The sequence below is a fragment of the Schistocerca gregaria genome, chromosome 8 (genome assembly GCF_023897955.1).
Source record: "Schistocerca gregaria isolate iqSchGreg1 chromosome 8, iqSchGreg1.2, whole genome shotgun sequence".
Taxonomy (NCBI): domain Eukaryota; kingdom Metazoa; phylum Arthropoda; class Insecta; order Orthoptera; family Acrididae; genus Schistocerca; species Schistocerca gregaria.
The window spans coordinates 306,536,837-306,561,309 of NC_064927.1; the positions used below are offsets into that span (position 1 = coordinate 306,536,837).

The 24,473-nt window shown below is 41.9% G+C and overlaps 1 protein-coding gene across 7 annotated transcripts in view; it reads left to right on the forward strand.

Annotated features, from left to right (window-relative positions):
* The window catches only part of LOC126284235 (secreted protein C-like), a 403,567-nt gene that overhangs the window by 51,037 nt on the left and 328,057 nt on the right, over nucleotides 1-24,473 (forward strand). For 3 of the 7 annotated variants that reach the window (XM_049983015.1, XM_049983014.1, XM_049983013.1), the window contains exons 8-9: nucleotides 5,181-5,314; nucleotides 12,315-12,910. The exons of 3 other annotated variants lie outside the window; for them this stretch is intronic. In XM_049983015.1, the coding sequence (XP_049838972.1) occupies nucleotides 5,181-5,314; nucleotides 12,315-12,455 (275 nt within the window). In that variant the 3' untranslated portion in view covers nucleotides 12,456-12,910. Of the gene's footprint in view, nucleotides 1-5,180; nucleotides 5,315-12,314; nucleotides 12,911-24,473 lie in introns of those variants that run through there. One more of the 7 variants, XM_049983017.1, reaches the window with a different exon arrangement.

Below are 24,473 nucleotides of genomic sequence, written 5' to 3' on the forward strand. Positions count from 1 at the left end.
TCAGCTTAACAGTGCCTGCACACGCTGTAAATGGTAAGGATACACTTGGTTCGCGTATAACGCTCGGCAGCCATGTGGTCAACACCCGTATTGCGGCTACATGTCTTGTACTGATACTAGGGTCATCGTCAGCTGCATATAGAATTTGCCGCCTCTCTTTGCGGTGTCCTCATCCTTCTAGGCCTCCCCCGGTCCCGAATGTCAGGCTTAAATGCCCCAAGTTCCCTAAGACGACGGTCACTGGCTTCAAACGTATTCCAGTCTGATCACCTCCGTCCTGTAAATCTTTTCTGGTACAAAAGTTGAACGTTAGCGCCATTTTCGCTGCCTAATCTATTCATCAAATGGGAATCTGCCATCTCTGCATTTGTGTACGCTGTACGCTGCCATTGCAGGAGCCTAGTCTGTGATTAACTCTACATAGTAACCAGTGTGTTTTCAACGGTCGTACTGATCGCTCAAACATTTGTTATCTGTAAACAGGCAATGATGTATGTCGCATGGCAACAGGGACATGTGGAACAAAACACTGGTGGTGCACAACGTGACGAGACGTCTCCAAGATTGCAGGTTCTCCTTGGTTCTAACGTTCTGTTCTAGTGTGTATCGCGTGATTAATGAGTTGGAGAAATTGAGTTGTAACACGGGAACATAGGATTTCCAGACTCAGTTTTGTTTAACATAATTTCTTCATCTACATGTCCTGCAATTTATGCCGTACATTCTTCTTACACCTTGTGTTCTGTGCTAGAGCATTACGAATTACCTCGATGAGAACGATTTATTGACAAAGAAATGGCTCTGAGCACTATGGGACTTAACTGCTGAGGTCATCAGTCCCCGAGAACTTAGAACTACTTAAACCTAACTAACCTAAAGACATCACACACATCCATGCCCGAGACAGGATTCGAATCTGCGACCGTAGTGGTCGTGCGGTTCCAGACTGAAGCGCGTAGAACCGCTCGGCCACACCGGCCGGCAAACCATATAATTCTTTGAGGAAATGACGTATATCTATATGAACTATCTTCTTTCTCTCTTTCCTGGTTAGCGCCAGTAGATTGGCCTTCCATTCCTCAGTATACAAAGTGATCATAAATTTCTCGTGCAGGAGTAGAGAATGTTGCTTCACATTGTACGTCTTCCACGCTTGTAAAAGAGCATCACAAAGAAGACAGAGGGCCTGTATGGTACCCCGTAATACAGTAACCTTCTTCCACTGTTGACTGAAGCGTAGGGATTAGACCGATGTCCTTTTAGAGAATCGTAAGTCCTCAGCCATTTTCCTGTCACTAATTTTGTTCCACCGTGAACGCCAAAGGGACTTACACACCGGTAACACTAAAGAAAGGAAGTAAAGAGGCCTGTCAAGCTGATTGCGCATTAGTAACAAATGGGTCGTGTTAGCGGAGGGGCGGAACTGCTGGCTTACAGCACTCGGGGCGAAACAGTGAGGGCACTCGAGGGCGCCCACAACCGTAATAGCGCATTTGCCCATACCTCATCTACATGTCTAAAGGATATACAGGATTTCTCAGTTTCATTACGACAATCGTCTAAGGGTCATATGCCATGGGAGAACAACCTTCCATGGAAGCCAAATGTCAGCTGCTGCTTGCCGGCGATGCCAACCATCGTTTAGTATTTGCAGGCCCCAGGTCAACAAGATTTCATCGAACTAGCAGGGTCTGCTAACCAGGTGTGCAGCATACAACCTACCCCACTAAACTGAAAAAGTGACTTCCAATATGAGAGCCGTAAGAATTAATGTCTCTAAGAAGATAACCGAAAAGTGAAGTTTAATTGGCTCGAACTGTGCCTTACTTGCGGGCAGGTGACTAGACGATAGGCAACACACTTTGGATACGGACGCCGCCAAGTGCCTAAGCTCTAGCGCGTCTGAGGAGTGCAGCCGATCTTAAACGACGCCTAGCGTTTCGGGAAGCATCAGTGAATATTTTTTGGCTAACAAAATTTATTACTTAGGACGCGATCTGTTACTGACAGAGGTTTATCGTAAGAACAGTATCAGTTCTCTAAACTAAACGAACGGTTTAATATTTACATTTTTTGAACAGCTGTAAAATATTTTCACTCTGTACATGCTATGGCCAGTGACCTTGCCGCAGCGGTAACAATGGTTCCATTCAGACCACCGAAGTTAAGTGCCATCGGGCTTGGCTAGCAATTGGTTGGGTGACCGTCAGGGGCTGGGTAGCTCTGTTGGCAAGCGGAATGGACTCAGCCCATGTTCGATCGGTTGAGGTGCTACTTCATTGAGAAGTAACAGCTCCGGTCACGGAAACTGACAACGGTCTGGAGAGCATTGTGCTGACTACAAGCCTCTCCATATCCGCATCCAGTGACGCCTGTCACAACGATGGTTGCTTGGTAACGTTGGGCCTTCCGAAGCCAGTTCGGACGGAGAGAGAGACAATATATGCTACAATGGTGTGTTAAGATTTAACAGTGCGTCATTGAGTTTGTTCCGTGTCTGCTGTCAGTCCTACGTGATGGGGAGTCTACATGATTGATCCATACTCTAGAGCTGGTATCAGTAGCGTCTTTCGTGCGGTGACGTTTGGAGATACCCTATGTGTGGTGTCACCGCCAGACACCACACTTGCTAGGTGGTAGCCTTTAAATCGGCCGCGGTCCGTTAGTATACGTCGGACCCGCGTGTCGCCACTATCAGTGATTGCAGACCGAGCGCCGCCACACGGCAGGTCTAGATAGACTTCCTACAACTCGCCCCAGTTGTACAGCCGACTTTGCTCGCGATGGTTCACTGCCTACTTACGTTCTCAATTGCCGAGAAGATAGTTTAGCAAAGCCTACAGCTACGTCATTTGCTACGACCTAGCAAGGCGCCATTATCAGTTACTATTGATATTGTGAACTATGTACCTTCAAGAGCGACGTTCATCATTAATGGATTAAATTTAAGTATTCCACCCGCTACGTCCGTTGTTTCTAAATTCTAATTTCCTTGTCCTGTTCCTGACCTCACGCCAGCCTGCGTGAGCTAAATCGCGTGCCTTTCGGCCTCCTCTAGTAACACGGTGTTGGCTCTCCTGCCAACCACAAAACTATGCGTTTGCAGTACTCTCTCAATGACCATTCCCCTTCACTAGTACTGACTGTTTGAGGTCTTTACCAACTATAGCGCAATTTAAAGCGTATAAACTGGCTAAAGTACAGAAACCGAGTGACCAGTTCTCGTCAACACCGTTCTCAATAACGTCGTCACTACACAGTACTGAGGCGAGCGTCGTTAGGTCACAAGTGAAGGACCACTACCATTGCATTCCTACGACTTTTGATGTGCCTTGCTCAGCCAATTAGAGGAGGACCTACAGTTTAGCATGTCCTCTGAGCACGGGGCTGACCAGAATTATCCTGTTAGTACATGTTGTCAGAAGTGATACAAAAATTCATAATACAACGTGAGGACAGAACATCACCTGTATCCGCAGTCTGTTAGTTAACACTGAACCAGGGAGCCAAAATATGGTCGCAACTATTGACTGGCGGTAGACTTTACTGTGTAGTACGTCAAGAAGCTAGTATATCGAAAACTACTTGAAGTGTTACACCGCGTTTAGAAAATAACTGTTTGGAGCGCACAGCAGTTTTGCAGGGGAATATGAGACGAACAATTTGGTACGACACAGTTGTGGTCTTTCAAGTCGTGTTCAAATGTTCAAATGTGTATGAATTTCTAAGGGACGAAACTGCTGAGGTCGTCGGTCCCTAGACTTACACACTACTTAAACTAGTTTATGCTAAGAACACACACCCCTGCCCGAGGGGAACTTGACCCTACGGCGGAAGGGACAGCGCAAACCGTGACATGGCGTCTCTAACCACGACAGCCTTAAGTTGGAACAGCCGCATCGTGACCTACAAATGGCGCTCAAACCACAGCGAGTGCGCTTCGCGCCGTGTTTTTAAATGGGGTAAACCAGGGGTAGGCAGCCGTTCGGGGGAGATGACCAACGGCTGTCGTTCTATCACTACACGCTTTACACCGCTGCCGGTCGGCACATGCTTAGTCTTCGTGACGAGTGACAAGCTGATGCTTCCCTGACTCTTTTACTTCAACTAAAAGTATTTTTCGTGATTTAATTTAATAGGCCTCTATATTACATGTATGTCAATACAATTCCATTTTGCACTATTTAAGCAGTGAATAGTTACGGAAATTTACATTTCAGGGATGTATAGGCTTATCTTCATACCGTCATGTTGGTTTCTCTTCGCGTTCTGTCTGCCTCCGTAGCGCAGCGGTTGCGTTACCGCCTACCATCCAAGGGGGCCCGGGTTCGATTCCCGGCAGGGAACTGGGTGTTGTGTGTTCATCTTCATAACTGACACACAGGTCGCCGAAGTGGCGTCAATTAAAAAGACTTGCAATACGGTTGCCGAACCCAGAAGGGTATATCCTGGCCAATAAATCCTATACGATCATTTCATTTCTTAGCGTTGTCGTCCACCATGTTTGAAGATGCACTATGGTCACTTCTCCCAGCCGATTAGGAGAATCTATAGTTCTAGTTTGTGTCAGATTGCGCTCAGTGTGATTTCACTGTTTAATTCGGCTTAAATATTAACATGATACGCATTTTATTTGAAAAATTTGTTCGCCCGTTTTGGCGAAAGAGGACTGCTGCTTTATATCTGGGACAAGTGGTAACTTAAATTTTATTCTAAAACATAACATGTGTCATTCGTTATATCTCTCAGCCGAACGCAGAAAATTTCATGTTATTCTACTGAGTAAGCACTGATGGTACGATATCTGGAACCCAGGTGAGCTTCGATCCGGTTTTGCAAGATGCCATCTACGGATTAATGATCTAGTCCACTTACACATAGTTGAGTTTTATCAGTGTCTTCCAAAAGCTTTACTTTTGCGCAATCTTTACAATTTTCTGACAAAATAAATTGGTCTGTAACGTATTTTATCTACCATACACACACAAACACAAACACGAGCGCGCACTCAAACACTCGCATGCACTAACTCACACATAAACTGAGACAGGGAGGGAGAAATAGACAGACAAGCACGTGCAGTCTCAGGTGTCCTCCTTGAGAATAGATCTGCTTCCCAGGTAGTGAGCACCTGACATTAAGTGCACTACGAGGCTCCCACTTGCCGTGTCATGTTCCAGGAGCATCCCACGGCCACAAGGAGCGCCACGCCAGCCGGTCTGCACTTCCGCAGCACGCCGCTGTTAAGCACACTCGGCAGTCCGGATCATCCTCCAGCGGCATCTGCCCCACCTTCTGCCAGAACTTAGACTCGGTAAGCACCCTTTCACTGCCTCCAATATAACAATTATACTGGGAGTGTCGTGGATCTTCACTGGCATCCTCATCTGCACCTAGATGTCCTAGGTAGTTCTGCAAGAGTCGGAGACGTACAGGTGTTCTGATATTGATATGGGTATTATTTGTTACGATTCGTGAATGGTAAGGTGTATGCGTTTATTTGGGACGTACACTACTGGCCATTAAAATTGCTAAACCAAGAAGAAATGCAGATGATAAGCAGGTATTCATTGGACAAAGATTATTATACAAGAACTGACATGTGATTACATTTTCACGCAGTTTGGGTGCATAGATCCTGAGAAATCAGAACCCGGAACAACCACCTCTGGCCACAAAAAAAGGCTTTGATACGCCTGGGCATTGAATCAAACAGAGCTAGGATGGCGGGTACAGGTACGGCTGCCCATGCAGCTTCAACGCGATACAACAGTTCATCAAGAGCAGTGACTGGCGTATTGTAACGAGTCACTTGCTCGGCCACCATTGACCAGACGTTTTGAATTGGTGAGAGATCTGGAGAATATGCTGGCCAGGGCAGCAGTCGAACATTTTCTGTATCCAGAAAGGCACGTACAGGACCTGCAACATGCGGTCGTGCATTATCCTGCTGAAATGTATGGTTTCGCAGGGATCGAATGAAGGGTAGAGCCACGGGTCGTAACACATCTGAAATGTAATGTCCACTGTTCAAAGTGCCGCCAACGCGAACAAGAGGTGACCGAGACCTGTAACCAATGGCACCCCATACCATCACGCCGGGTAAAACGCCAGTATTGCGATGACGAATACTCGATTCGATGTGCATTCACCGCGATGTCGCCAAACACAGATGCGACAATCATGATGCTGTAAACACAACCTGGATTCATCCGAAAAAATTACGTTTTGCGATTCGTTCACCCAGGTTCGTCGTTGAGTACACCATCGCAGGCGCACCTGTCTGTGATGCAGCGTCAAGAGTAACCGCAGCCACAGTGTCCGAGCTGATAGTCCACGCTGCTGCAAACGTCGTCGAACTGTTCGTGCAAATGGTTGTTGTCTTGCAAACGTCCCCATCTGTTGACTCAGGGCTCGAGACGTGGCTGCACGATCCGTTGCAGCTATGCGGATAAGATGCCTGTCATCTCGACTTCTAGTGATACGAGGCCGTTGGGATCCAGCACGGCGTTCCGTATTACCCTCCTGAACCCACCGATTCCATATTATGCTGACAGTCATTGGATCTCGATCAACGAGAGCAGCAATGTCGTGTTACGATAAACCGCAATCGCGAAAGGCTACAATCCGACCTTTATCGAAGTAGGAAACGAGATGGTACGCATTTCTCCTCCTTGCACGAGGCAGCACAACAACATTTCACCAGGGAACGCTGGTCAACTGCTGTTTGTGTATCAGAAATCCATTGGCGTAGCAATTTTAATGGTCAGTAGTGTATTTCATAGAGCATACCTCTAACATAACTATAGTAAATGAATACCACGGAATACGAATGAGTTATCCGGATGGGCCGGAAACCGGTATATGTGATGTACATGTACAGAGAAGTAAATGATAGCAATCACAGAAAAATTGAATGATTTATTAGAGAAAGATTTTCGTAAATTCAACAAGTGAATAAGGAGTTGATGCACCTCTGGCCATTATACAAATAATTATTCGTCTTGGCATGGAGAGACTTTGTTTTGGGATGTTCTCCTGCGGAATATCGTGCCATGTTCTGTCCAGTGGGTGCGTTACCTGCTTGCAAATCGATGACCATAACCATCGGAACGTTGTCAATTGCAGGGAGATCTGGCGACCTTGCAGGCTAAGGTAGAGTTTAGCAACACGAAGAGAAGTAGCAACAGTCTCACCTCGAGCGGGCAGGCATTGCTGAAATGTAAGTTCAGGGTGGCTTGAAATGAATGGCAACAAATCGGGACGTAGAATATCATCATTCTTCCCGGTGTTCTGTAAGGATGCCGTGGATGGCAACTGGAAGAGCTGTTATGAAAATGACGTCGTTGATTGTAACTCCTGGTTGTGGGACCGTATTCTGGGCGACTGTCAGGTTGGTATCCCATCGCTGTCCGGATTGTCTTCAGACATATCTTCAGACTGGAGTGTCATCGTCATCAGTGATGAGTTGTGCCTCGATATGAGTCTCGATTACAGGCGATGACGTGGCTGGGAACTCCCCAGACAGCTGTGGGATGTCTATCTGACAGCTTTCAGAAGGGCCAGCAGAGGTGGACCAACGCATTATTGACTTGCTTAAATTGTGAAGCTCTTTCTCTTGAATAAATATTCACTAAACAGTTATACAGCTTTTCTGAGTTTTTTTCATCCCTCGATAAATATTATCTGAATACAATGCAAGTTACTATTTACATTCTAGTGCATTCAGCAGATAGTCGTCTTACCTTTAAACACAACGCGATCTATCAACTTTATTTTACTATTCATTTTATTTGATTAGAATGTCTTCATTCATGATCTATCATCTTCAGTATTTGTATGACATCAACACCACCGCTAAAACAGTTGTAATCATTATCATCACCGTCATCACCCAGTTTACGAAACTTCTGGAGAAAGGCTTACATATCCCCTCTCATCCGTTACGGTCTTCAGGTATAAGTACCCATGTTGCTCCAGCATATTTTCTGACAGGCCTTTCTTATATCTTCCTCTTGGTTCCTTCTTGCATCCTAATATCCAGCAAGGAACTTCTTTGGTTTAACCAGCATTTATTCGCCTGGCTTCAACAGTCTCACACATCTTTATCTCTTTTCCCTTACTGTCATAAATGTTTCTACCACTATAGTCAACATACACTTGATTATTTTTGTGTTTTCACCCTGGTAATTACTAACATGCACCTCCACTGCTTGGTGAAGAACATTTATATTTTTAATAGTTTTCTCTTGGAAATTCCATGTCTTACTGTCACCTCTCAAATCTGGTGTAGGCCATGATTTTTTCATATACTTGTGAATTTGTATTCTTTATTTATCTGCCCATAGAATCCTTAGTAACTTTATATACATTAAGAGCATGTAAAACCCGTCTTTGCTATTACTAATAAATGCGTTTCGTTTCATTGATTAAAACATAATTAGTGGTCTAGAGTGAAACGTATTTATAATTTTTGTTGGTTCATGACGCATAAGAAAATATCTCACCTCAGTATCTTTTGCAACGAACTATCTTAAACGAAGAGAATCAAACTAAAATTTTAATGTCTTTTCATACCACTGACGATATTTTAAATCCTTAAAACGAAGTACATATGGTGATATGAATACACTTTGTTTTCGGACGACTAGCTTTAATTACTTTAATAATAGGAAGTTTAAATTACTAAAAGAGCTTCAGGTCAGTATCACTCCTCTTTATTTCGCTTCCTGTCCATTCTATGGTTTTCTTTTGAATCCATAAAGATACAGTACAAACTCATCAGTTTCGCTAGTTTCGTAGTTAATTTTACTGTAACTGATTTTCACTTGTACTTCCAAAGTTACGTTACTAAGTCCTTCCATTCGTTCACTAAGTGTATCTGTACAGAAGGACAACACTAAAACTGATCAAATGTGTTCCATTAATACTTACGTCTCCGTTTCTCCAGGTCCGGGATCTGGAAGCTTCCTACAGAACTACTGAGGATAGTTTTGGTGATTAATGATCGCACACTCCGACGCCTCTCGAAATTTGGAATGTAGCACTGTCCTGATAAAAGAATCTCTTAGCAAAAACATATATTGAAACTAAACCTGGTTCTTCAACAGGATTACAGAACATACGTTCTTAAACTCACTCAAAAACTTACTGTAGTGCTGTAAATCATTCTTAAAATGGCAAATAATATCTATTTTTAGACCTATAACTTCGTGCAGCGCTAACACACTTCCATTGTACTATGTTCATCACTAAAGTCGTAATGGTTTTGAACCTGACTAAAATATAATGTGCTTTCTACTTTGCTGTTAATGACTGAGGTTAATATCTTATGCATTACGAATAGTAAACTGGGAGGTCGCTAATATTTTGTCTCATCTGATCCATTCCTTGTGAAGTAGATTAATTACGGACAGTTCTAGATTTGTATAAATCTCTTATTTAGCAAACACTCTGCGCATAATTTCATAGGACAGTTTTTTTTGCACCTTTCTTTTAACAGTATCCATCTGCAGGGTTTCTCTCTCTTGATGGAGTTACTTACCTGGAATGAAATTGTTTGTTTGTATTTCTTATTCAGCTCTTCAACTGTGCAAACATTTAAACAAATATTCCTATGCTTGTAGAGCTTTCTGTGTGTTTTTCGTTACTGTACCGTTTGTCATCATAACTGATAAAATATAGTATTTGTCCAAAATAACATTCCGCTTTACCTTCCTTGTTTGTTATAGTGTGCCCAGTTGTTTCTTGTACTAAACTTTTATTGTATCTTGTCACGACTTCTAGAAGACGTTTCAAAGCAATTTTATATTCTATCGTCATCATAATTTCGTTTACTTCAAATCATAGTTATTATTTGAAGCAGTTTTCTTGCATATCTGAATTATCTTTTGTTTTCTCTATAAATAATTTTGTTCGGTATTTATCCCTTTCGTCCGTATAGAATTTAATGTGGTATTCTTTCTTATTCGTACACGGAGTCTCATAACATACATTGCTGACTTTTTGCTTAACACGTCTGTTGCTGTGTGCCGTTATATCTATTTCTACTCTACAGCTTTTGATTTTACCAACATTAAAAATTCTGGAATGGTTTCGGACCATGACTTCATGTACGATTTAATTATTATTTGATTAAATATAATCTTTCGAGTTTCAGTTTAATTTGGTCCTTGCCAAATCAGATTTCCATTTTTTTTTCTTCTACAAAAATGTATTACTGATGGCCAGTTGTACCCCTCTTTGACCTGGGCACACTCTTAACACCGTGGATCTCGGAATATTGAACTCCGTAACGATTTTGAAAATTGAACGTCCTATGCGTCTAGCTCCAACTACTATTCCATGTTCAGAGTCTGTCAATTCCCGCCGTGCGGCCATAATTACGTCGGACACCTTTTCACGTGATCCACTAAACACAAATAACAGCTCCACTAATAAACTGCCCATTTCTACAATGTGTACATATTACTACCACCATCTGTATATGCTCATATCGCTATCACATGAATTTTATCGCCTGAATGTAACTTTAGAGCCAGCTCTTTATCCATTCTACATTCATGCAAAATGAGCATTCAGTCATTTTGCAGACTCTGCTTTGTGCCGTAAGACCACTTAGTCTACTGGCCTGTCGGTTACGACATTTTTACGGACACTGATCTGAGCCGTGTTTCATGGCTGCGAATGGCTCACGCTTCCGTATACACAGTGCACAGTTTGCGTTCATATACATCATATTGGGTAATTTAAACACGGTGTGGTCTCGTACAAACCCTGTAGCTCGTTTATGTCATTCTGTCACATGCTGACTCCTATTCCAGTTACCACCTACACACCACTTCACTGTTATGATTACGTCTGCGTTGAAAGGTCTCAATAACGGTTGCTGCCAGTTGCACTCAATTTACAATGCTTGAAAGCTATAATGAGATCTATGAAATGGGGTGACTAATTATCTGCCGCCTGAGATTGGAACTACTCCATACTATAAGTTTTGGAAACTAACATTTGTGTTAAGACGGACTTGGAAAAGTAATGGAGAAAAATCTCTTAAGATATTCATATTATAGCTGTATCAATACCATTCTCTCATATGCCTCGTCAACGTAAGAGAAGATGAACAAAATTTAACAATGAATAACAAGTGCATCGGAGGAAAGCATGATGCAGTAGAACTGAAAAGATAGATTTACAAATAAATGAATATCAAATGAAGAAAGAAATTAGTCAGTTACTCGAACAATAATAGGGAGGACACATAAAGAGATTTCAGATGAAAGACTGAGCAAAATTACCCCAAAATAGACGCAGCCCGAAGGAGGAAAGAGAACTAGGAGACAAGAAGATGTTGAGCATAACTTACAGCGACAATTGTCGGTATAAATCATATATACAACCATTCCTAAAGATCTCGCTGTTTTCTAAAATCGCATGGTATTCACTTCAATGAGTTCAAAGGCAAAAAGGTAAAATTAATGGTGATAATTAAACTGGATTCAAATGACTACTAACATATTTTTCTGGTTGTTATAGGCAAGTTTTTATAAGGGAAGGAAAATTCCTTACGCGATATAATCGTTTATGAAGACAGAACATCCTAGACTGGTGACATAGATGTTAGGTGAAATAGTTAACACCACAAGTGGCAGGCTATTGATAATACTAACAAACACATTCGGTCGTTATTCACATCAAGCTTAAATTTCGATTTCTTGTGCCGTTAACATAGAATGAACAGTAAAATAACATTAACAGATAGTGCACTAATTGTGATGCATCCAATAAATTGTCCAGAATGAGATTTTCACTCTGCAGCGGAGTGTGCGCTGATATGAAACTTCCTGGCAGATTAAAACTGTGTGCCGGACCGAGACTCGAACACAGGACCTTTGCCTTTCGCGGGCAAGCGCAGTACCAACTCAGCTACCCCAGCACGACTCCCGCCCCGTCCTCCCAGCTTTACTTCTGCCAGTACCTCGTCTCCTACCTTCCAAACTTTACAGAAGCTCTCCTGCGAACCATGCAGCACTAGCACTCTCAATGTCTCTGATGAACACTCACCGTGGAGGACAACGTACTGGCTTCTGTTACGTAGCAAGTCTTCCTGTCTTTGGGCGTAGATGATTCCGGTCTCAGGTGGACTGTCGGTGCCAGGAGGTAATCTAAACATTCAACAAGTGTGATCAGAGATGGCGACAAATTACACGAGACCTAAAAATTATGATTTTAACTCAATCCCATTCCTGTCTACAAAAGAAAAAGACTGCTTAAATATACGTGTGCTCAGCTAAACGGCCTTTGTGATGTTACAGTTCGTTCCCGGCTTCGAAAGCTCGTCTCAGAGCTCATCCTCGGGCAGCTCAGCAGGTTCCACTGGTGAGTCTGGAACCAGTACACAAACTTCCAGTGACAGCCAAGGCGAATCTACAACTGGTTCGGAAGAATCTTCGTAGAGTTCCAGCGGTACCCCAGGAAAATCTTCAGATGACTTTAATCCGTCGTAATATATCTGAACCATCTCGCTTTCAGATCGGAAGCTTTGGACATTGAAACAGGCCACGTAAATCTAAAAACTAGTGTAGTTCTCTTATTTCAGATCGGCTCGTCTGCACTCTTAACTATCTTATAATATAGGTTCTTAGTGACTATGATCAGAGTGCACACACAATGGAAACCATACGCAGACCCAAGCAAAACTAACCGTTTTGAGTTTCTATCTCAAGCGTACTGTTGGCAGTCACAGAGGAACTATAAAATATTATTAATTGTAGCATCTAAATAGCCAATTATTTACGGGTCTGATGATTATGTTCGTGAATGTTATTATAATATGGGTTTCTGAAAACTGTAGTTTAAATACATGTAGAGTTTTAACCATTGAAATAAAAAGCTAACTAATGCATAAAAAGTTTATTTCTTTTTCCACATAACAGTGACCTAGTGGTTGTCCTATGAACACGATCGTGTAATGAAACAGTTTTTTTTTTCCTCGATATTCTTCACTGATGCTCTCCTTTCGTGAATCGTAAACCTCATTAATTGATTTTATTTGACTTTGTTAATGGGTTATACATTCAGGGAAGTGAGGATGAATACACAATACCACAGTCTTGTTGTGTTCGTGTATGCGTTCTTAACGTATTCTTGGGTAATAATCATTCATAGCAGACCACTGAGAAACGTATGAAATGTTACGGTCTGCGTATGCTCATATGTACAGATTTACTCATATTTCAAGAACTGTTTTGTGTGTTTCGTACAGCTGACTCAGTAAAATAATTGTTCATTATATTATGTATCAGCTGAAACTATCGACGTCCACCGAACGCAACTATTTCTCCAGATGTTGCCAGTAGAATTCCATTCATTCAAATTCACACAGAAGAACATAGCACTCCGATATGATATCTATCTCTAACTCTCTCCTCTTTATCTGTGTTCACCAACACATAGAATTCCAACATACTGGATCACCAATATCCTAATATCTTGCCCTTGAGTACACAGACTACCAAACACTTAGGAAATCAGGCAGGTGTTACAGATTACTTAAGATAAGCTTTCACTTCATCCTGAAAGCCTGCTTATTATCACACAATTTAAAATGTAGTATTATACACTTGAATATAAGCTAAACTCTAATTTTCGTGATACAAGGGATGGATTGAAGATACTTCCGTGTTTAAAATCACTTGCAGATATCTCCTCATATTGTGATCTCTTACGATTGTTGCTTCTCTCCTTTTGGGCACACGAGTATAATGGACGCCATTAACAATAAATTTCCCATGTAACGTAAAAATATGACTGAACTACCTGATGCCTGACTCATGAAGTACAAAAGGTTACGTCACAGGTTCCAGTTAAAATAATCTTTGGAAAAGTTTGCACGAAGTTCCGGGTTCATAAATACACATTGACGACTAAGCAAGAAATTGGTGCTCGACAGCTCGATCGATTTGGTCATCACATAGGCACACAACTATTACACCACACGAATACCTGCAAAGCCTATATGGAAGTGAGTGAAATATATCATCCAAATTCACAAAAAAGAACGTAGCACTCCGATATGATATCTATCTTCAACTCTCTCCTCTATATCTCCGTTCACCACTACACTTAATGTTGAACTGGTTCAATCAAACAACAATAATGGGACTGACTTTACCTAGGTCACATACGAAGATGAGCAATTTATAGGTGAAACGCAAATTACACTAAGTCATATATAGGTGCCAATCGTATATACATACATACTCTTTTACCCTCGAAGGCACTCAGCAGGTTTTTCTTAGGTAAATTTAATTTTACACTTTTCTTAATGGGGAGAGACAAGAAGGAAAGCCAACAAAGATTCAAAACCCTCTTGTTACGACGTCTTTGTGTTATTATGATGACTATGGAAGAGATAATTACTGTGACAGCTTCCCAGTTTTAACTCAAGTGGTAGTACATAGCCCCTGTGGGGTGGGGTAAGACGTTTTAGTAAGTAAACGCCGTTCTGGATTCTCTGGCATGATTAATAATTTATATTTTTGGCTGGTGGTGATATTGATCTTAATTGCTACCTTTTTCAAATTTGTATGTTTTCTCCCATTGTCCTTGATTTTCTATTTTCAGAAAAAGGATAAGGATGTATTGGGATTCAGAATAGCGTGACATGTCGTAAGCGTACAAAAAAAGGAAAATATACACGTTGTGACGTAAAGAATACATGAATCAAAGAAAAATAAGTTTTCAGTAGTAAGCAATATTCTTACACTATACAATATTCAAATACCAACACATTACTCACATAATATCGTGTAGGTTTGCTCATACTGTGAACCAGGACGAAAAATGTCCCTACCATTGCACAAAACAGGCGATTATGTCCTACGCAGAGTTAGAGAAGTCAAAGAAAGAAGCTAGCTTTTCCACTTATCTGGCATATACGAAGACATTTAAATCAAAACATCTTGACATAATCAAGTGTCCTTATTTGTTGCTACTAGTACCCATGCATTCCCCGCAATATAGTAACATGATACCTGATGCCATGTTGTGCACCATGGCATTACCATCATGTCATCCAACAGGGCATTTGCCATGTCGTGCAATATAACCCACTCTGTTATTAAAGTTTAGGATGCACGCATTTCCATTCTCGGATAGTTCCGATTGTACACTCCTGGACATTGAAATAAGAACACCGTGAATTCATTGTCCCAGGAAGGGGAAACTTTATTTACACATTCCTGGGGTCAGATACATCACATGATCACACTGACAGAACCACAGGCACATAGACACAGGCAACAGAGCATGCACAATGTCGACACTAGTACAGTGTATATCCACCTTTCGCAGCAATGCAGGCTGCTATTCTCCCATGGAGACGATCGTAGAGATGCTGGATGTAGTCCTGTGGAACAGCTTGCTATGCCATTTCCACCTGGCGCCTCAGTTGGACCATCGTTCGTGCTGCACGTGCAGACCGCGTGAGACGACGCTTCATCCAGTCCCAAACATGCTCAATGGGGGACAGATCAACAGATCTTGCTGGCCAGGGTAGTTGACTTACACCTTCTAGAGCACGTTGGGTTGCATGGGATACATGCGGACGTGCATTGTCCTGTTGGAAAAGCAAGTTCCCTTGCCGGTCTAGGAATGGTAGAACGATGAGTTCGATGACGGTTTGGATGTACCGTGCACTATTCAGTGTCCCCTCGACGATCAACAGAGGTGTACGGCCAGTGTAGGAGATCGCTCCCCACACCATGATGCCGGGTGTTGGCCCTGTGTGACTCGGTCGTATGCAGTCCTGATTGTGGCGCTCACCTGCACGGCGCCAAACACGCATACGACCATCATTGGCACCAAGGCAGAAGTGACTCTCATCGCTGAAGACGACACGTCTCCATTCGTCCCTCCATTCAAGCCTGTCGCGACATCAGTGGAGGCGGGCTGCACGATGTTGGGGCGTGAGCGGAAGACGGCCTAACGGTGTGCGGGACCGTAGCCCAGCTTCATGGAGACGGTTGCGAATGGTCCTCGCCGATACCCCAGGAGCAACAGTGTCCCTAATTTGCTGGGAAGTGGCGGTGCGGTCCCCTACGGCACTGCGTAGGATCCTACGGTCTTGGCGTGCATCCGTGAGTCGCTGCGGTCCGGTCCCAGGTCGACGGGCACCACTGGCGACCACATCGATGTACTGTGGAGACCTCACGCACCACGTGTTGAGCAATTCGGTGGTACGTCCACCCGGCCTCCCGCATGCCCACTATACGCCCTCGCTCAAAGTCTGTCAACTGCACATACGGTTCACGTCCACGCTGTCGCGGCATGCTACCAGTGTTAAAGACTGCGATGGAGCTCCGTGTGCTACGGCAAACTGGCTGACACTGACGGCGGCGGTGCACAAATGCTGCGCAGCTAGCGCCATTCGACGGCCAACACCGCGGTTCCTGGTGTGTCCGCTGTGCCGTGCGTGTGATCATTGCTTGTACAGCCCTCTCGCAGTGTCCGGAGCAAGTATGGTGGGTCTGACACACCGGTGTCAATGTGTTCTTTTTTCCATTTCCAGGAGTGTATATAAGTCTCCACTCTCGGAGATTTCCTATTGTAGATCCATCCGATAATCTTGCATGTATTTGTTAATAGATCCTTCAGCATATAATTATCAGAGGATGGGTTTGGGGAGAAACGGTCCCCTCGGGGGTATGAGCCCCCCTCCCTCCTTTCCCTGAAACCAAAAACTGTTTTACCGGCCTCCTAGAAACAAATTCACTTCCACAAATTTTAGCCTGCCAGTAAAACTTTTTTGAGCTATCATGACATGTATGCTCTTTAGCCATATGATGTTCTATACTCGTATTGTTTATTTTGGCTGCCGAAATTGCTGGATTTTGGACACAGGATCATGGAATTTAGGCCATAAATTGCAAGACAAGTTGTGCTAATGCCTTGTAGCTAAGAGAGCTCACTGCAGGGGGAGGTAGAATTAACTGATAAATATGTCATGATGTTTTGATTTACATGTCTTTCATCATGATAGATAAGTCGAAACGCTGGTTCCGTTCTTTTGTATTCCTACCTCTCCTCAGGATATATTTTCCATCTTTCTGCTATGATAGCAGTGCCTACAGATTTTTTTTTCAAGTTAAGACCGAATGAAGCTCTGTTCTCAAAAGTGAGTTTCCAATTTTATCATGAGAATCTATTGTTGTTTTTTTATTGTATTCACTGTAAACCGTTTCCAAGCATTCAGTTTGTGTACGAACGAATTTTAATTGCCGTATTTAGCTCCACTTTACACCATCGTATCTCGGCAACGAATTAAGGTTACTCGATATTAATATATACCTATTTATCTATCCTTGGGCGAAACTTGTACCGATTCGTATAAGTCTAAAGAATAGAAGTGGCGCGCCTTAGAACCCTCCCAGAAAAACATGGTTTTCGCAGGTAAAATCCGAACGGGACAGATACAAATGGTGACGTAAGCTGAGCATTAATTTCAGCCCAATTAAAATGTTTGGAAAAGGAATTAATCGATCCACACAATTTGTCTGGGTGCTATTTGACGTTCGTCGCTGAATCGGTGCTAAATATACTGTAGCATAGCTATAGTAAGACAGATGTTCCACCGGCTCTACAAATGGCCTCTGGTCCAGGCTAGACCAAAAATATTTTGTGACATGTTCTTTTCTCAAACTGAAACCAGGACTCAGTCCACCCCCTTCCCCCCCCCCCCCCCTCCAAACCGTGATTCTGTCGCGAAATTTTAGAGATATTTTTTCTTTCCACGAAATAAGACTCTGCCTATATTAATCACAAATCACAATAACCTTTTTGTATTAATGTTACTCTGGATACTGTCAAAAGTGGTTAATCATTTGATACCCCTGCACCACATGTCTTATCGTGTGGAAAAGCAAGGAAAGCCGTAAGATGAGTCTTCAAATTCCAGCGACTTTTTTTCGACATTTATTTCATCTTCCCCTCTAAATAAGATAAGGGGAGTTTTATATTGTTTTCCGTTTTGAAGACTATAAAATATTATTTTATTATTTTGTGACTGGAGGAGATGAACTTACACAGGTTGAAGCGTCAACCTGATGAAAAAGGAAAATTATTCTTCTATCTAGTCATTTTAATGAGAGGACAGATCACAATGTAGGTATGTAGTAGCTTTCAGTCAAGGCTGTGATATCTTGGTTCGCTGATATTACCCTCGAAAAGGTTACACAGCAGCTCTCGAAATCGCCATCCAGCACACGAGACGACATCAGTACTTGAAATCTTCTTATAAGAAATTTTAAAAAATACGTAAAGTAAACATCTTATTGAAAAGGAGTGAGTATTTATATTTTAAAATTCTTTAAACGGGAGGCAGACGCACTCATTTTCCACAAATCCATCTTATTCTAACACCAACTGGAATCGTCAGGATTCAGGGAAGAAGCAGTCTTCACTAAAAATCGTCTTCTACAGTTATAAGAATAGTTTCTTTTGCTGCCAGGAGCAGTTGGCTGTTCATCATATTACGACTAACAGCACGGGCGTCCTTGCTGCTTGTTAATAGTAAAATTTATTCATCAATATTTACAAAGCGAGGGTGTTCACCTCATCCATTTTAACATCAACGATATAGAATGAGATTTTCACTCTGCAGCGGAGTGTGCGCTGATATGAAACTTCCTGGAAGATTAAAAATGTGTGCCGGACCGACACTCGAACTCAGTACCTTTGCCTTTCGCGGGCAAGTGCGAAACCACCTACCTACCCATGCATGACTCACGCCCTATCCCCACAGCTTTACTTCTGGCAGTACCTCGTCTCCTACCTTCCAAACTTTACAGACGCTCTCCTGCGAACCTTGCAGAACTATCACTCTTGAAAGAAAGGATATTGCGGAGACATGGCAAAGGTCCTGAGTTCGAGTCTCGGTCCGGCACGCAGTTTCATCATCGATATAGTCTGGCAAGTTTGAATATCGGCTCCATGGTGATTGCAAACAGTAGATCTACGTACTTATCAATGTTTACCAGTGCAATATCTAAGCGCGCTCTTAATGGCTTACAGATAATTTGGCACTTATCACACAGATATTCTTGCTCAGAAATTACCGTCGCTGATTGAATGTAATTGACCATTGAGGAGTATGAATACAAGATGAAGATTTATTGTTCTCCGCTTCCATTCCACTAGATTTTTCGTCAACGCTTGAATCATTATGTTGGCCATTTCTGAACACAAATCTGTGGGACATCTGATATTCACAAGCCAAAATTATAGTCTCCTCACTCAGCATACGAAACCAGTGCAAACGTAAGCGTCAGTAATATGATATGTTCTTTACCACAGTTTTTTTCACATCACCTTATGCCAATCCTACTGTGAAAACCTTTCTCCTCCGCTGCATCTTTTGGACATAAGTATCTCCACATCACCTGAGGCCTATCAAGCAAGCCAGGTAATCAAAACAGCACATCAAGAGATTCATCAGGAATAACATTTTAATGTTTAACCTGCGCACGTGACTACCAAGGATATTAGCCAGACAAATCACTAACGAAAGCATATGTTTTAAATCTTAATTAAAAATCGACTTCTCAGACGCTCATTGGCCTGGCGCTTCTGCACATCTTTTTGTGTACAGAGCACAGGCAGTTATAGAGTACACGATACATCATTACTTATTCAAGGTCAGTCCTATCAATACAAGAAGTGCTAGCAAACATGCTAAAAACTTCATAACTAGCTAAAACAACAAAGTTATCAAGATGAGACGTTAACTCGGAATTCCATTCACATAACGTTAACATACAAAATTTAAAGTAATTCAAAATGCTGCCAAATTGTAGCTTATATTTATACTATTTTCTCAGAAACGACTTTGACGCGTATTTCCAGTTCAAGATAGTAAATAATTACAGTAATAATTTCTATATTCAGGATCATATAAGCAACAAGAATCAGCTCGATCAACTCTTTTTGTTAACATTACTGAATATAGCTTAGACCTCACTGTAATGGTTGTAATAACACCACACATATATACTGTAGAATGCAAAAGTGTTCTTTCCGAAATAAGTGCATAATAATGGCCTATTTTCAGCCTACAGTTGAAACTGTTAGTGCATACAGCGTGTTGAAAAAGTCATGGAATAGTCATATGGCTTATACAATGTTGGTAATATCGCGTACACGACGTATAAAAGCGCAGTTCATTGTCGGAGCTGCCATCTGTACTCAGGAAGTCATGTGGAAAGGTTTTTGACGTGATAATAGCCGTACGACGGAGTGATAGTTGGAGCTATACGCAAGGGGAACTCCATTTCGGATATCATCAGGGAATTCCATGTTTCGAGATCCACAGTGTCAAGACCTTGGCGAGAATACCGAATTCCAGGATTGACTCTAGCCTCGGAGAAAACAGTGGCCGACCTCCTCCGCTTAACGGTCGAGAGCGGAGGAGATTTGTGTTTAACGTTCCGTCGACAACGAGGTCATTAGAGACGGAGCGCAAGCTCGGGTGAGGGAAGGATGGGGAAGGAAATCAGCCGTGCCCTTTCAAAAGGACCATCCCGGCATTTGCCTGAAGCGATTTAGGGAAAACACGGAAAACCTAAATCAGGATGGCCGGAGACGGGAGCAGAGTTGTCAGTGCTATCAGACAAGCAATACTGAGTGAAGGAACCGCAGAAACAAACGTGGGACATACGACGAACGAATGTGATAGGACAGTGTGGCAACATTTGGAGTTGATGGGCTATGGCAGCAGACGTCCGACGCGAGGACCTTTCCTTACAGTACAACATAGCCTACAGCCACTCTCCTGGATTCGTGACGCCCGCAAAACGGTGGTCTGGCAGAATGAGTTTCCATTTCAGCTAGTAACACCCCACGAAACCATCAGCACAAATTGTCAACAAGGCACAGTCCAAGCTGGTGGTGTCTCCATAGTCGCATGGGCTGTCTTCACAGTGAGTGGCCTAAGTCCTGGTTATGTTCGGTTACTTCGAAACCATTTTCAGCCATTCATGGACTTCATGTCCCCAAAAAACTATGTAATTTTTGTATATGACACCGGACCATAATTGTTCGCGACTGGTTTACAGCTACATCTAAATCTACATCCATATAGATACCCACAGGCCACCGTACAGTGTGTAGCGGAGGGTACCAGTACAACTACTAGGAATCTCTTTTGCTGTAACTCGCAAACAAAGTGAGGGAAAAAGGACTGTCAGTTTGCCGCTGTATATGCCGTAATTTATCGTAACTTATCTTCGTGATCCTTCGACGCAATGTAAGTTGTTGGTTCTCTAAATTTTATCAATATTGTTTCTCGAAAAGGTCACCTTGCTTCCAGGGTTTCCCATTTGGGGTACCGAGGCATCTCCGTCACACTTAAGTTTGTTCGAACCTACCGGTAACAAATCTAGCAGCCAGCCTCTGAATAGCTTCGATGTGTTCATTCAATCCGACATGTTTGGATCCCAAACACTCAAGCAGTACTCGAGAATAGGTCGCACCAGCGTCCTATATGCGGTCTCGTTTAAAGATGAACTCGTTTCTAAAACGCTTCCAGAAAACAAAAGTCGACCATTCACCTCTCCTATAACAGCTTTACATGCTTGTACCATTTCATATCGCTTTACAACATTAAGCCCATATATTTAAACGACTTGACTAACTGAAGCAGTAATAGTCTATCCGAACATTACAGGTTTGATATTCCTACTCATCCGCATTAACTTGCATTTTCCACATTTAGGACTAACTGCCACTCATCCCACCAATTGGAAATCTTCGTCTTGTATCTTGCTACAGTCATTCATCTTCGACACCTTACCGCACACAATGGCATTATCAGCACACAACCACAGAATTCGGCCCACCTCGCCGGCCAAATCGTTTATCTATACAGAGAACATTAACGACCCTATCACACGTCCATGGGGCACTCCTGATGATACCCTTGTCTCTGATGAACACTCGCCCTCGAGGACAACATATTGCTTTCTATTATTTAAGATGTCTTGGAGCCGCTCACATATCTGTGAACCCATACCATAGGCTCTTACCGTAAACAGCCTGCAGTGGTGCACCGTGTCAAATGCTTTCCTGAAGTCTAAAAATGTGGAATCTGCCTGTTGCCGTAAATCACATGAGAAATGGGCAAGCCGATTGTAGCACGAGTGATGCTTTCTAATACCTTTCTGACGTTTAAAGAACATTCTGAATAGTTCGAGAGAATGATTTAGCCACGCAAATCCCACTACGTGAAACCCAACGAACATTTATGGAACATAATCGAGAGGTACGTGTGTGGGACAAAATCTTGCACTAACAATACTCTCAGTTATGGACGTCTATATAAGCAAGATGGCTCATTTTTCTGCAATAGATTTCCAACAAATTGTTGAGTCCATTTCGAGCCCAGTTGCTGCGCTACACCGGGCAAAAGCTGACCCGACAGGATATTAGGGGGTCTGCCATGACTTTCGTCAGCTCTGTGTATATATTTACACACTAGTATTATCTGGATTTAGCTTTTCATCCAGAATGGAAAATGGTCACTTACTACCAAAGTTCATTAGGACATATCGCTAAACCATTTACTAAATAACTAAAAATCAAAAATTAAATCATTATTCATAAATGATCATGAATCATTTTGGATTTTCTCCGCTGTAAGGAACATGCTGAGTACCACTTGTACACTAACACCTTATTTTCGTCTCAGTCTGTTTGTACACTATTTTACAATTGACATACATTACCAGTAGAATATTTACGTAGGTTTTGGCTCATTAGCTCAGTTTTGGCTCATCTCAGAGTTCTCCTCGATTTCGCCAAAAAACTTCGCTAATTAGACAAAACCTACCAAAATATTCTGTTGTATTTCATATTTGCAAATAGTTCAGATCTAACTCACCCCGTTTCATTCAAAAGAATATTTTTTTTTGCAAATGTGCTCGAAAAAAATGAATTTAAATGCTTTTTATAAAAGGTGTACGTAAAAAATGATTGTCCACAAAAAATAGAGTTAATATATTTTTTATAAAAGGTGAATGTAAGAAAATAGAAAAGTCAACCGGTTAATGAAGATTATTGACAAGCACCTATAAGATTTTTATGAAGAGCAGTTATTAAAATATAGTATTTATCAAAAAGTGCAAAACCTTCGATGCCATTTGAAGAAAACCCAGAAGGTTTTTTTTCTTCTGGGTGGTACTACCTCTATTTCAATTTTTCACCCTCTGGGTTTTATGCTTCTCGTCTCCCAACCATCATCTTCTTAAGGCAGCATCTTATCATATATCTTGGAAATCGATGGAAGATCTGCTGACGGGGGACGTTGGAGTCTTCTTCTTGACAGGTTACAGCGGTGAGAGACGATAGCAAATTGCAATAGTTTTGGCCGGCTGTACCAATTGTATAGCAATTCAACTTTCGCCTCTGCAGGGCAAAGAAATACCGCTGGAACCTGCAAAATAGTTTCTACTGAAGTACATTCTAAAAGCTCTACTTTTATGAACGACGTTTGATAAAAATAGGTAAAATTTTCGCTTTAGTGAACCAAACATTTCCTTATGAACGCTGATAGCCTGTCGCCACAGCGAGAGTTGGCTCAGAGCCACGATGAGCGAGTATGACCATCACATTGACAGAGTAACACTGACCGAGCGAGAACAAGGCACTGGTTAGGCGCCTCCCGCAATTGCAGTTTCCTTTTGCGGTCAGTCTGAGTGAGTCTCCTCTTGGAGCAAAACCTACATAAGTTCGAGTTTGCTACAGCGGCAGTATAGATTGACTTTTTGCTAATTTCTCAGCTAAATATCACCCAATTTTAAAAACTCAAAGTGCTAACCTGACGCAGTCAAAGACTGCTTTAACTGTCGCTGCCCTATATAAAAAGAGCTATTCAGAAAAGACACTAAAATTTTCACTTTTTACTTTGTCTTAATTTAAACGGAAGGAAAGCGCCCTCTTAAGAGGTAATGAAACATCGACTATTTTTATCAGGAAAATAATTATCAATTAAATTTACGCAGTTGGTTTAGATGTATTCGTGTTCCTTTATTCAAAGAGAAAAAAGTGTTTATTACTAATGAAGTTTAGCTTCTTTGTATGGAAACCAGGGTCTAAATAACCAGCGCCTGGAATTATATAAAAAATAAAAGAAATTATGTTCAGTTTCTTAATACTAATCAGATTCCATTCACAGAAAGTCAATACGACTATCCATTAATTTTCGAATAGGAATATATTGAAAATGAGATTAAAATTTTTTCACTGAACAATATTTTTTGGAAGAAATGGTTATTTTTAACAGTTGATAATTTTAAGGAATCTGTGCCGACATTCAATTCAAGGCAATTTAAACAAATAAGAAAAAATTATATAACTCTCGAAGAATATTTCTTGATTATTTAAAATATATGAAAGAATGTGAGCAGTAACTAGATGGACTG